Source organism: Anolis carolinensis, chromosome 4 (assembly GCF_035594765.1).
Source record: "Anolis carolinensis isolate JA03-04 chromosome 4, rAnoCar3.1.pri, whole genome shotgun sequence".
NCBI lineage: Eukaryota > Metazoa > Chordata > Lepidosauria > Squamata > Dactyloidae > Anolis > Anolis carolinensis.
In genome coordinates this window covers 3,656,519-3,670,060 of record NC_085844.1, presented here as the reverse complement: position 1 = coordinate 3,670,060, position 13,542 = coordinate 3,656,519, and the positions used below count along the sequence as shown (strand labels likewise).

The following is a 13,542-nucleotide window of genomic DNA, read 5'->3' as shown; positions in this document are numbered from 1 at the left end:
ATAAATTAAGTTTAAAAGTGATAAAATAAAGATAATTTTTAACATATAAAATAATAATAATATAAAATAAAATTATTATTATTATTATTATTACAGTACTAATAATATTGAATTATATAAAACGATTATTTATTTCGTGTCAAAAGCATTGCATAATAAATTAGTTTAAAAGTGATAAAATAAAGATAATTTTTAACATATAAAATAATAATAATATAAAAATAAAATAACATTAGCATATAAAATAATAATAATATAAAAATAAAATAACATATAAAATAATAATAATATAAAAATAAAATTATTATTATTATTATAATCATCAACATCAACACCATAGCCATTGAAGCAGCAAGGTTCCCCAGCGAGCATGCGCAGTGCGGCTCCTGAGGGCGCGGCCCCTTTAAATCCCGCCGCGACGTCACGCCCTGTGCCGAGAGAGGGGCGTGGCTTCGCGAGAGCAAGCCCCTCCCTCTCCCTAGGAGGCGACAGTATAGGCGTGGCCCCGCCCACCCGCCCCATCAACAAACACGCCCTTTTTTGGCTTCTGAGCCAATGGCGAGTTAGCTGGTGGGCGTGTCCTGGAGTGGGGCGGAGCCAATGGGAGAGCGGCCCTGGGCTTGAAGGAGACGAGGCTTCGGCGTTCGGAGAAGGCAGACCGACCGGCGGGAAGATGGTGAGCGAGCCAGGCTCTCTTTTTCGGGGCCCTTTATTCGGGGCATTACGGTACCCCTTGCCCTTCCTTCCTTCGTGGCCTTTGTTTTTTGGGCGGCGCGCCTTTTAGAAGCGTTACGGTAGCACTCCCTTTTTTATTTTCCCGGGAAAAAAATTTCCCGGGAAATTTCTAGGCTTTCTTCTCCTTTGGCGCCCAATTGCCACTGCCCATTAGCCACTGTTTACCTATTGTTGTTATTATTATTAGTAGTAGTATTACTGTTGTTTTGTTCCTTTATATCCCATCACTCCCAGCCATGGCTTACAGAGGAACCTCCTACATATTATTATTATTATTTTTATTATTTTGTTCCTTTATCATCCCCAGCCATTGCTTAGAGAGGAACCTCCTACCTATTATTATTATTATTATTACTACTACTATTAGTAGTAGTAGTAGTACATTACTATTGTTTTGTTCCTTTATATCCCATCACTCCCAGCCATGGCTTACAGAGGAACCTCCTACCTATTATTATTATTATTATTATTATTACTACTACTATTATTACTACTACTAATATTTATATGGTGCACTTTACCCAGTCTACTTTTACAATCTCTCAGTTTTAATCCATGTTTTTATTAGTTCTTGTTTTTTATTGGCTAATGTTTTATTTTTATTTTTTTATTTTTTTATTGTGCAAGTTGTTGTCTATTGCTGTGTTTTATACTGCTACTGTTTTTATTCGGGCTTGGCCCCATGTAAGCCGCCCTGAGTCCCCTTCGGGGAGATAGAGGCGGGGTATAAAAATAAAGTTATTATTATTATTATTATTATTACTACTATTAGTAGTAGTACATTACTATTGTTTTGTTCCTATATATCCCATCACTCCCAGCCATGGCTTACAGAGGAACCTCCTACCTATTATTATTATTATTATTACTACTACTATTAGTAGTAGTAGTACATTACTATTGTTTTGTTCCTTTATATCCCATCATCCCTAGCCATGGCTTAGAGAGGAAGCCCCTACCTATTATTATTATTATTGCTATTAGTAGTAGTAGTATTACTATTGTTTTGTTCCTTTATATCCCATCACTCCCAGCCATTGCTTAGAGAGAAAGCCCTTTCCTATTATTATTATTATTATTATTAGTAGTAGTAGTAGTAGTAGTAGTATTATTACTATTATTGTTAATATTAGTAGTAGTACTGGTATCACTATTGATTGTTTTGTTCCTTTATATCCCATCACCCCCAGCCATTGCTTAGAAAGCCCTTACCTATTATTATTATTAGTAGTTCTATTACTGTTATTATTACTATTAGTAGTAATAGTATCACTATTGATTGTTTTGTTCCTTTATATCCCATCATCCCCAGCCATTGCTTAGAAAGCCCTTACCTATTATTATTAGTAGTAGTAGTACTATTACTGTTATTATTACTATTAGTAGTAATAGTATCACTATTGATTGTTTTGTTCCTTTATATCCCATCATCCCCAGCCATTGCTTAGAGAGAAAGCCATTGCCTTTTATTATTATTATTAGTAGTAGTAGTAATACTATTACTATTATTATTACTATTAGTAGTAGTACTGGTATCACTACTTATTGTTTTGTTCCTTTATATCCCATCATCCCCAGCCATTGCTTAGAGAGAAAGCCCTTAGCTATTATTATTAGTAGTAGTAGCAGTAGTACTATTACTATTGTTATTACTATTAGTAGTAGTACTGGTATTACTATTTATTGTTTTGTTCATTTATATCCCATCATCCTCAGCCATTGCTTAGAGAGAAAGCCCCTACCTATTATTATTATTAGTACTAATAGTACTGGTATTACTATTTGTTTTGTTCATTTATATCCCATCATCCCCAGTCATTGCTTAGAGAGAAAGCCCCTACCTATTATTATTATTATTGCTTCATTACTATTATTTCTTAGAGTTCCTTTATATCCCATCACCCCCAGCCATTGCTTAGAGAGGAAGCTCCTACCTATTATTATTATTAGTAGTAGTAGTAGTAGTAGTATTACTAGTATTATTATTAGTAATAGTAATATTGCTATTGTTTTGTTCGTTTATATCCCATCATCCCCAGCACTTGCTTAGAGAGGAAGTCCCTACCTATCATTATTATTATTAGTAATAGTAGTAGTATTACTATTGATTGTTTTGTTCATTTATATCCCATCATTCCCAGCCATTCCTTAGAGAAAGAAACCCTACCTATTATTATTATTATTAGTAGTAGTAGTAGTATTAGTATTGAATGTTTTGTTCATTTCTATCCCATCATCCCCAGCACTTGCTTAGAGAGAAAGCCCCTACCTATTATTATTAGTACTATTAGTATTACTAGTATTATTAGTAATAGTAGTTTTACTATTGATTGTTTTGTTCATTTCTATCCCATCATCCCCAGCCATTCCTTAGATAAAGAAACCCTACCTATTATTATTATTATTATTATTAATAGTAGTAGTATTAGTAATAGTAGTATTACTATTGATTGTTTTGTTCATTTCTATCCCATCATTCCCAGCACTTGCTTAGAGAGAAAGCCCCTACTTATCATTATTATTATTATTATTATTATTATTGACACAACAACATAGTCTGACACAGCAAACAAGATAGATATGCAAAAAATGCATTATTATTATTACTACTATTATTAGTAGTAGTATTAGTATTAGTAATATTATTGTTAGTAATAGTAGCCTTACTATTGATTGTTTTATTCATTTATATCCCATCATCCCCAGCACTTGCTTAGAGAGAAAGCCCCTACCTATAATAATTATTACTATTATTATTATTAGTAGTAGTAGTAGTATTACTATTGATTGTTTTGTTCATTTCTATCCCATCATCCCCAGCACTTGCTTAGAGAGAAAACCCCACCTATAATTATTATTACTATTATTACTACTACTATTAGTAGTAGTAGTATTACTATTGATTGTTTTGTTCATTTCTATCCCATCATTCCCAGCACTTGCTTAGAGAGAAAGCCCCTACTTATTATTATTATTATTAGTAGTAGTATTACTATTTATTGTTTTGTTCTTTTATATCCCATCATTCCCAGCCATTCCTTAGAGAAAGAAACCCTACCTGTTATTACTAGTAGTATTAGTATTACTAGTATTATTATTAGTAATAGTAGTATTACTATTGATTGTTTTGTTCATTTCTATCCCATCATTCCCATCCATTGCTTAGAGAGGAATCTTCTATTTAACCCCAGCAAATACCAACATCCCAATGTATCTCTATTTCCTTGAAGTGTGCTATTATTATTATTAACACAACGACGTTGTATGACACAGCAAACAAGATAGATATGCTGGATTTCGTATCACAAAACCACAAGTCGAACACTTCCCAAGTGTCTAGGACTGTGTGATGTATTTTCGGATGATGCGTGCAGATCCCAGTAAGGTGGCCTTTTGCAGTTGGCAGATCGTAATTTTGTCAATGTCTATTGTTTCCAAATGCCGGCTAAGATCTTTTGGCACGGCACCCAGTGTGCCCATCACCACCGGGACCACCTGCACTGGTTTCTGCCAGAGTCTTTGGAGTTCAATCTTGAGGTCCTGATAGCGGCTGAGTTTTTCCTGTTGTTTTTCTTCAATGCGACTGTCACCTGGGATGGCAACATCAATGATCCAAACCTTGTTCTTTTCCACAACTGTGATGTCTGGTGTGTTGTGTTCCAGAACTTTGTCAGTCTGGATTCGGAAGTCCCACAGTATCTTTGCGTGTTCATTTTCCACAACCTTTGCAGGTTTGTGATCCCACCAGTTCTTAACTGCAGGGAGGTGATACTTGAGGCATAGGTTCCAATGAATCATTTGGGCCACATAGTTGTGCCTCTGTTTGTAGTCTGTCTGTGCAATTTTCTTACAGCAGCTTATTATTATTATTATTATTATATTTTCATAACCCACTTTTCTTCCCTTCTCACGACTTGGGAGAAGTGTTTTTCTTTGGCGCTGGGTCTCACGGATAATAATCCTTCCTAAACGAGACAGGAGTGGGCTTTGCCGGCTGGCTCTCCGTCCAGCTCGGTCCATCCTTGGCCTGGCCTGACCCCTCCAGCTGCCCGGCTGATGTCCTTCCTGATAAATCCCCTCCAGCCGCTGACCATGGGGGCCTTTTGGGGGGCCGGGAACAAGAGGTTGAGGTCTGTCTGCCGCCCAGTCTGTCCTGTTATTTTAAACAACAAAAACACTTCCAAATTAGTAGTTCGGCTCCAGGATCGGAGCTTTTACATGGAAGAAAGGCCTTCTCCTTGGTCCACCTTCCATCAACCATTTTTCCTTCTTTGGGTCTTTATTTCTAAATACTCAACTAAATTTTAAGTGATGGTATTTCTGTAAGAATTCCTGGTCACATCCTGGGAGAAAAATGAAGCATACCGTATATACTCGAGTATAAGCCAACCCGAATATAAGCCGAGGCACCTAATTTTACCACAAAAAAAACTGGGAAAACATTGACTCCAGTATAAGCCGAGATACCAATAAAATTACATTATTTGAGGCCTCAGTAGTTTAAATGTCTTTGAATCTTTACATCAAACTGTGATTTAAGATATGAGTGTCCAACTCTGATTAAATCATTGCTTTCATCTTCTTCAATGTAAATGTGCTTATGTATCCTTTTAATAATAATAGAGTGAAATAATAAATGTAATAATAATAATAATAATAATAAATGCAGTAAAATAATAAATGTATTATTAATAATAATAAAAATAGAGTAAAATAAATGTCTAACTTTAAGTGCAGGGGCCAGTTTACAGTCCCTCAGACAGTTGGGGGGGCTGGACTATGATGAAAAAGTCCAAAATTAGGATTGTTGTTGTTGTGTTCCTTCAAGTCATTTCAGAGTTAGGTCAACCCTAAGTCTAAAGTTTAGGACAGAGGCCAGGTCAATGCCTTGGATGGCCTTAGTTTGGGGACCCCTGATCTAGATGATCTCATAAGACCATAGGTAAGCAAAGAGACCTCCAAAGACCATCTAGATGGTTTCATAAGACCATAGGTAAGGAAAGGGACCCTCAAAGACCATTTAGATGGTTTCATAAGACCATCAATAAGGAAAGAGACCCTCAAAGACCATCTAGACGTTCTCATAGGGCCATAGGTAAGGAAAGTGACCTCCAAAAGCCGTCTAGATGGTCTCATAAGGCCGTAGCTAAGCAAAGAGACCTTCAAAAACCATCTAGATGGTCTCATAAGACCATCGGTAAGGAAAGAGACCCTCAAAGACCATCTAGACGTTCTCATAGGGCCATAGGTAAGGAAAGTGACCTCCAAAAGCCATCTAGATGGTCTCATAAGGCCGTAGCTAAGCAAAGAGACCTTCAAAAACCATCTAGATGGTCTCATAAGACCATCGGTAAGGAAAGAGACCCTCAAAGACCATCTAGACGTTCTCATAGGGCCATAGGTAAGGAAAGTGACCTCCAAAAGCCATCTAGATGGTCTCATAAGGCCGTAGCTAAGCAAAGAGACCTTCAAAAACCATCTAGATGGTCTCATAAGACCATCGGTAAGGAAAGAGACCCTCAAAGACCATCTAGACGTTCTCATAGGGCCATAGGTAAGGAAAGTGACCTCCAAAAGCCATCTAGATGGTCTCATAAGGCCGTAGCTAAGCAAAGAGACCTTCAAAAACCATCTAGATGGTCTCATAAGATCATCGGTAAGGAAAGAGACCCTCAAAGACCATCTAGACGTTCTCATAGGGCCATAGGTAAGGAAAGTGACCTCCAAAAGCCATCTAGATGGTCTCATAAGGCCGTAGCTAAGCAAAGAGACCTTCAAAGACCATCTAGATGATCTCATAAGGCCATAAGTAAGCAAAGAGACATCCAAAGACGAAGTCAACCCTAAGTCTAAAGTTTAGGACAGGGGCCAGGTTAATGACCTTTGGAGGACCATATTTGGCCCATGGGCCTTAGTTTGGGGACCCCTGGCTTAGAGAGTTATGGTTGGATAGATAGATATGTGATGACATGCAACCCAGACCAATGTGATTCTGGGTTGCGTGTAAGGCAGGTCCCTCTTGCCAGTGCAGGAAGTCCCATCACGAAGGTGCCCTCCAGGCCTGCATCTTGTGTCTGATGTCCATCCTCTCCTCCTCCTCCTCCGTTCCACAGGTGCGCATCTGCCGCTTCCACCTGCAGCTCCTGCAGCGCAAGAAGAGCCCCTGGATGCTCTCGGCCCCGCGATGCCGGCAGCGCTCGGAGACCCGCCCGGACAGGTGAGTCCAGGGCACAACACACACAACTGAGACCTCATCTCCCCCTACGAACCCGCACGTTCTCTTCGCTCGTCGGGGGAGGCCCTCCTCTCGCTCCCACCACCCTCGCAGTCGCGGCTGGTGGGGACGAGAGAGAGGGCCTTCTCAGTCGTGGCCCCCCGGCTTTGGAACTCGCTTCCTAGAGAGATCAGGCAGGCCCCCACCCTCCTCTCCTTCTGTAGGAGCTTAAAAGCCTGGCTCTTTCAAAAGGCCTTTGATACTTAATCTGGTGTCGGACTGATCGATCTGCCCATTTTATAATAGCCCCATTCTCGAGGTGTTGCCAATGCTATATTGCACTTTGTCCATTTTAACTGTGAAATTACCTTCCCCATTTCGGCCCATTTCGGCACATGTTGCACGTTGCCTGGGTTCTATGAATTAGTCTCCAGTGTTAATATTGTATGTTTTTTATGTTGATTTTAACGATTGTTTTTACTGTAATTGATGTTTTTATTGGATAACTGTTTTATTGCTGTGTTTTGATATTTGATTGTTTTATCGGGCAAGGCCCCATGTAAGCCGCCCCGAGTCCCTTCGGGGAGATGGGGTGGGGTATAAAAATAAAGTTGTTATTATTATTATTATTATTATCCAATCCGACCCTTCGGCCAGGTGGGAAGGCACTATCAAAACCTTCCCAACAGATGGCCTTCTCACCTAGTCTCTCCCTTTCCCCCGCAGCTCCCGTGGTCAGCCGCGGGGCCTGGCGAAGAAGATCTTCCTGGGAGTGGCGGTGGGGCTCCCCGTGGCAGCCGGCATCCGTTACGCCACGGCCGAGAAACAGGAACAGCGCAAGATGAGGCTGCTGCTGGATGGCGTGGGGCGCTTCACCAGGTGGGCAGCAGGCCGGGACTGTCAAAGTGGAATCTATATATATAAAAGGGTAATGGAATCACGGCACCGGACAAAACAACTAAATTAAATGCCCCACAACCTCAAAAATTTACAGCACAACTTCTCATCCACGCCTCTACGTTCATACAACAAAAAGAAAAGAAAAATTAAGTCCTAGCCACAGCAACGCGTGGCCGGGCACAGCTAGTATACATACATACAGAGAAAGGGAGAGGAAGGAAGGAAGACAGAAAGACAGATAGATAGATAGCAAGGAAGATAAACAGAGATAAGTAGGTAGGAAGGAAGATGGGAAGGCAGAAGGTGGAGAGGTAAGAATATATATATAAAAACACACACACATCTATATATATAAAAATGTAATGTGCATAATTCCCATGGAGTAAACAACAAAACCACTGTCAAAGACAGAACGCCACCAAATAAAGTTCAACACAGTTTATTAAAGTTACAGAACTAAAAATGCCCGTAAGAAACAAAAGACTAGGCAAACACTTGCCTTCAGTGTGAAAAGATACAAAAAAGACTCCGCTGATACTAAAAGCGGTTCGAAAGATAAACCGGATTAAACAGGAGTTTAATCCGGGTTAAACTAAAAATGCTTACTTCAGCCTGGCAATTTAAACAAACAAAAGTTGATAAACAAAGATTCAATGAAACATAAATAATTGGTAGCAGATTCCTCTCTGCTACTCAAAAGCTACAAATGAGTAACTAAGGTTGTTACTCCTCCGTGCAACGAGCGAAATCCGGATCCAGGCACATCAATCAGGGTAGCAACGGTCAGCGGGGTCCCAATCCGGTCCGAGGTCGAAAGCCAGGTACAGACGTCTTTAGTTCACAAGTTCCACCGATAGCCACAGAAGGGAAGTCCGGGGTCGTAGTCAGTCAGTCAGTCCAGCGTCAATCCAGAGTAGGCAATTAATGTCCGTCAAAAAGACGACGGAGGTCCAAGCTATCAAGATTAAACACAAGTTGCACAGAAAAAGCCCACACAGTTCCTCCCGCCGTCTATGCCCAGTGTCCTTGGTAACTTACGTATCCAGCAACGAATCACACCCGTCTTCAGGAATTTCCCAACAAGTGCCCAAGCGTTCGTCCAGATTACCTTAATTCCAGGTGCCTCATCATCATCCTCCTCATCAGAGCTAAAACACCTTTGACTACGCCCCACAGCATCCCCAGCTGTGGATCCCGTCCCATCCCTCCATCCCGTCCACGGGTCTAATCCTGCAACTCCCCAGTCGCCTCCCATACTATCATTGCCGGTGGCACCCAAATCCTCCCTCACACGAGTCCATTCCATATCATCCTCCTCTGAGCTAACCATCTCTTCCTCCATTCCCTCGGTAAAACCCTCAAAGGAGTCTTCGTCAGTTGGTTCTGCAAATAAGTCCCGCAGCCGTTTCCTTTCTCGCTCCTCAAGAGAATCTGACTCCCGAGGAGTCTTACGACCACGTCTCCCAGTATCGGAGCCATAAGGCTCAACCATAACAACCACTGAACCAAATCACACCAAATTTGGCCATAAAAGACATAGTCATCCAATCTATGTCTTTCAGTTAAAAAAAAAAACGAGAAAAATAAAGTCCGAATTACAGAGGATGAGGAAGAGTCATTCTCCCCCGGCTGCCAGTCAGAAGGGTAGTCCCCCCTTTAGGCTCCGCCCTCTTCATGTCATAGCAACCGTAATGTGTGTTTTTCCCATGGAGTAAACAACAAAACCACTGAACCAAATCACACCAAATTTGGCCACAAAAGACATAGTCATCCAATATATGTCTTTCAGTTAAAAAAAAAACGAGAAAAATAAAGTCCGAATTACAGAGGATGAGGAAGGGTCATTCTCCCCCGGCTGCCAGTCAGAAGGGTAGCCCCCCTTTAGGCTCCACCCCCTTCATGTCATAGCAACCTCCTCAGCCACAATGGCGCCAGGGGATAAGCAGGATTTACTTAGGCCTCTTCTACACTGCTTATATAATACGGATTATCTGATTTGAACTGGATTATATGGCAGTGTAGACTCAAGACCCTTCCACACAGCTATATAACCCAGAAAACCAATGTATATTCACAAACTTTAGGAAATAACATATACTAACTACCACCAATTCCTTAATACTTTATTTCCCCTATCACCACACTTCACCACAGCAATGCGTGGCCGGGCACAGCTAATATACATACAGTAGAGTCTCATTTATCCAACACTCGCTTATCCAACATTCTGGATTATCCAACACATGTAGTCAATGTTTTCAATACATCGTGATATTTTGGTGCTGAATTCGTAAATACAGTAATTACTACATAGCATTCCTGCATATTGAACTACTTTTTTTGTCAAATTGGTTGTATTACATGATGTTTTGGTGCTTAATTTGTAAAATCATAACCTAATTTGATGTTTAATAGGTTCTCCTTAATCTCTCCTTATTATCCAACATATTCGCTTATCCAACGTTCTGCCAGCCCGTTTATGTTGGATAAATGAGACTCTACTGTATACTGAATTTTGGGAAGGGATGGAAGGTAGAGAGAGATGGGAATAATAATAATAATAACACTTTATTTTTTTACGCTGCTTCCATCTCCCCTCGGGGACTCGGGGCAGCTAACACGGGGCCAAGCCCAAAGAACAAACAGTGAACAAAATAAAAATACATATGTAAACAACATCATCAAACAGGCTAAAATAAGTTAAAATCATGATAATACAATATAATAATAAAACGATACAATACAGAATTAATAAAAACAAAGACCCACCACTGAATAGCAAACTACATAGATAAAATGGGAGGGCGGTCTAAACAGAAGTTCAAATATATACATAATAATAATAATTATTATTTATTTATTCATTTATATCCCGCTTAGAAAATCTGGATCCCATCACTTAGAAAGCAGGACTTAGGATTCCCTGCCAGAGACTTGAGTGCTTCCCCAGGCTACTCACCCCTTGTGATGTGAGATAATTGTGCAGTGTGGACATGAGCCATACGGTGCCACATTTTCTGTGGGTGGGATTGACAAGCCTTTGTTCCTTTGTTCCTCCAGGTCTCTGCGGCTTGGGGTCCAGATCTCCCTGGATTATTGGTGGACTCATCACATCTCGTTGCGGGGCCTGGATGAGGTACAGAGACCCTTGGGGGCACCATCAGCAACCCCCCAAAAAGTGGGGTTTTGTTCTGCCCCGCTGAGAAGTTTGAGGGTGGGAAGCAGTGTCCTGAATATACGAGGGCTATCCAGAAAGTACATTACGTTTTGGAATTAAAAAAGAACAAAGTATAGGATAAACCACTTACCATATGCAGTTGAAAGCCACACTGAAATAGTACATTTCAACATAGTCCCCATTCAGATTGAGGCATTTATCACAGTGAGGAATGACTTTGGAAATTTTTTACCCTCAACACTTTCCCGCCTCTTGCAACGCTGAAACTCAGCCAGGCTGAACAATGAATGCAAAAGGAAGCAAGGAAAAACTCAGCTCTCGCTTCTTTAGCAAAGGGATCTGAAGAGAGAATCAAAACATTGAGGCTTCCCTTCCTGCCAGTCGATCCCGGTTGCTTGCAAACAGAGGCGGTTCTACCACCAGGCAAACTAGGCATTTGCCTGTGGCGCCATGTTGTTGGGGGCGCCATCGAGGCAACTCCTGTCTCCTGCAGCAGAAAGGAGCCTAGGAAGACAATATGGTTTTTGGGAAGCCTGTGAAGTAAGTATTGCTTATCTTACCTAACTTGGGTGAATTAATTTAATGCATACACACTTATTTAATTGAATGTTCATTTTCTACTGTTACTTTTTAATTTATGGAGCTTGTTTTAATTCACAGGTGAGCCACTTTTGTCCCCATTTATGAGAAAGGAGGGAAATTGTTAAATAAGTCCTAGTACCTTCATTTATAAGTAGAGTTTCCCGAGGATTAAAGTTTTAACACCTGTATGCAACTACAGTAGAGTCTCACTAATCCAAGCTAAACGGGCCAGCAGAAGCTTGGATAAGCGAATATCTTGGATTATAAGGACTGATCAAGGAAAAGCCTATTAAACATCAAATTAGGTTATGATTTTACAAATTAAGCACCAAAACATCATGTTATACAACAAATTTGACAGAAAAAGTAGTTCAATATGCAGTAATATTATGTTGTAATTACTGTATTTACGAATTTAGCACCAAAATATCACGATATATTGGAAACATTGACTACAAAAATGGCTTGGATTATCCAGAGGCTTGGATAAGCGAGGCTTGGATTAGTGAGACTCTACTGTATTTAGTTTAGCAGAGATATAGAATCTACACTTTCTAATGGATGTGCAAGGCAGAGATGGCAGTAATGAATGTCCAGCACTTCTGGAAAATGTCAGTTTGAGAAAATCTGACAGACATTGTCAGAAATAGTTGTACTGATTCAGACTACTGGGTCATCCAACTCCTCCTCTGTAGGAAGTCTAGGAAGCAAGGCAAGTGGGGCTTCCTCCCTGGGGGCATCCTTGGTTGGGGGGTGTTAGTTGGCCCTGATTGTTTCCTGTCTGGATTTCCCATTTTCAGAGTGTTGTTTATTTAGGCTTTTCCTTAATCCCTCCTTATTATCAAACATTTTTGCTTATCCAACACTTTTATTTTTCAGTGATTGGGTTTTTTTGGGGGGGGAGGGCGCCAAAATTTCTGTTTGCCTACACTTGAAAATTACCTTGGACTGGCTCTGCTTGCAAACCTGGCTGATCCTGGCTGCTGAGCAAGCTCCGGAAAGTGGCCTGGAGGTGAGCAGCTCCCGAGGAGAAGCAGGCAGGTTCGGCCAGGTTTGCAATCGGCCTGGGTTTGCAAGCAACCAGGATCGACTGGCAGGAAGGGAAGCTTCAATGTTTTGATTCTCTCTTCAGATCCCTTTGCTAAAGAAGCGAGAGCTGAGTTTTTCCTTGCTTCCTTTTGCATTCATTGTTCAGCCTGGGTGAGTTTCAGCGTTGCAATAACGCGGGTCGCAACGACGGGAAAGTGTTGAGGGTATGAACTTTCCAAAGTCATTCCTCACTGTGATAAGTGCCTAAATCTGAATGAGGACTGTGTTGAAATGTACTATTTCAGTGTGGCTTTCAACCGCATATGGTAAGTGGTTTATCCTATACTTTATTCTTTTTTAATTCCAAAACGTAATGTACTTTCTGGATAGCCCTTGTAGTTGGTCCTCCTTATCCACAGATTGGGCATCCATTAGTTCCACCATCCACAGCTTTGAAAATATCAATATTTATTAATCAACAATAAAAGCATAATTTTGCCATGTTTATATTTCAGTACTAGATTGCTAACTGAAGCAAACTTACATTGAAACAATGAATTAAACATTTCACTACATTTAACTATTACCTTGACAAAAGGCACACTAAAGATTTTGGGGGAGATAAAGAAGGGGGAAGAGACTTCATGATGCTCTCTTTTCAAAGGAAGGACAATTAAGGCACATTAACGAATTTCACTGATTGGTACCTGGGCAACAAGTACATGATAAGCTTAGGAAGCTCAATCACGTAAAGACGTGGGGCATAAGATGGAAGTCAACTTTCATGTTCACACATGGGGTTTGGGGTTGTGTTTTTGTTACTGTTTATAATGTGAGATATATATATATATATATATATATATATATATATATACACACACACACACACACACACACACACACA

The 13,542-nt window shown here is 40.4% G+C and overlaps 1 protein-coding gene across 2 annotated transcripts in view; it reads left to right on the top strand.

Annotated features, from left to right (window-relative positions):
- The first annotated feature begins 521 nt into the window (after positions 1–521).
- The window catches only part of adck5 (aarF domain containing kinase 5), a 45,539-nt gene continuing 32,518 nt past the window's right edge, over positions 522–13,542 (top strand). The window contains exons 1-4 of one of the 2 annotated variants that reach the window (XM_062979891.1): positions 522–676; positions 6,849–6,952; positions 7,676–7,828; positions 10,910–10,985. In XM_062979891.1, coding sequence (XP_062835961.1) covers positions 674–676; positions 6,849–6,952; positions 7,676–7,828; positions 10,910–10,985 — 336 coding nt within the window. In that variant the 5' untranslated portion in view covers positions 522–673. Of the gene's footprint in view, positions 677–6,848; positions 6,953–7,675; positions 7,829–10,909; positions 10,986–13,542 lie in introns of those variants that run through there. The other variant, XM_062979892.1, reaches the window with a different exon arrangement.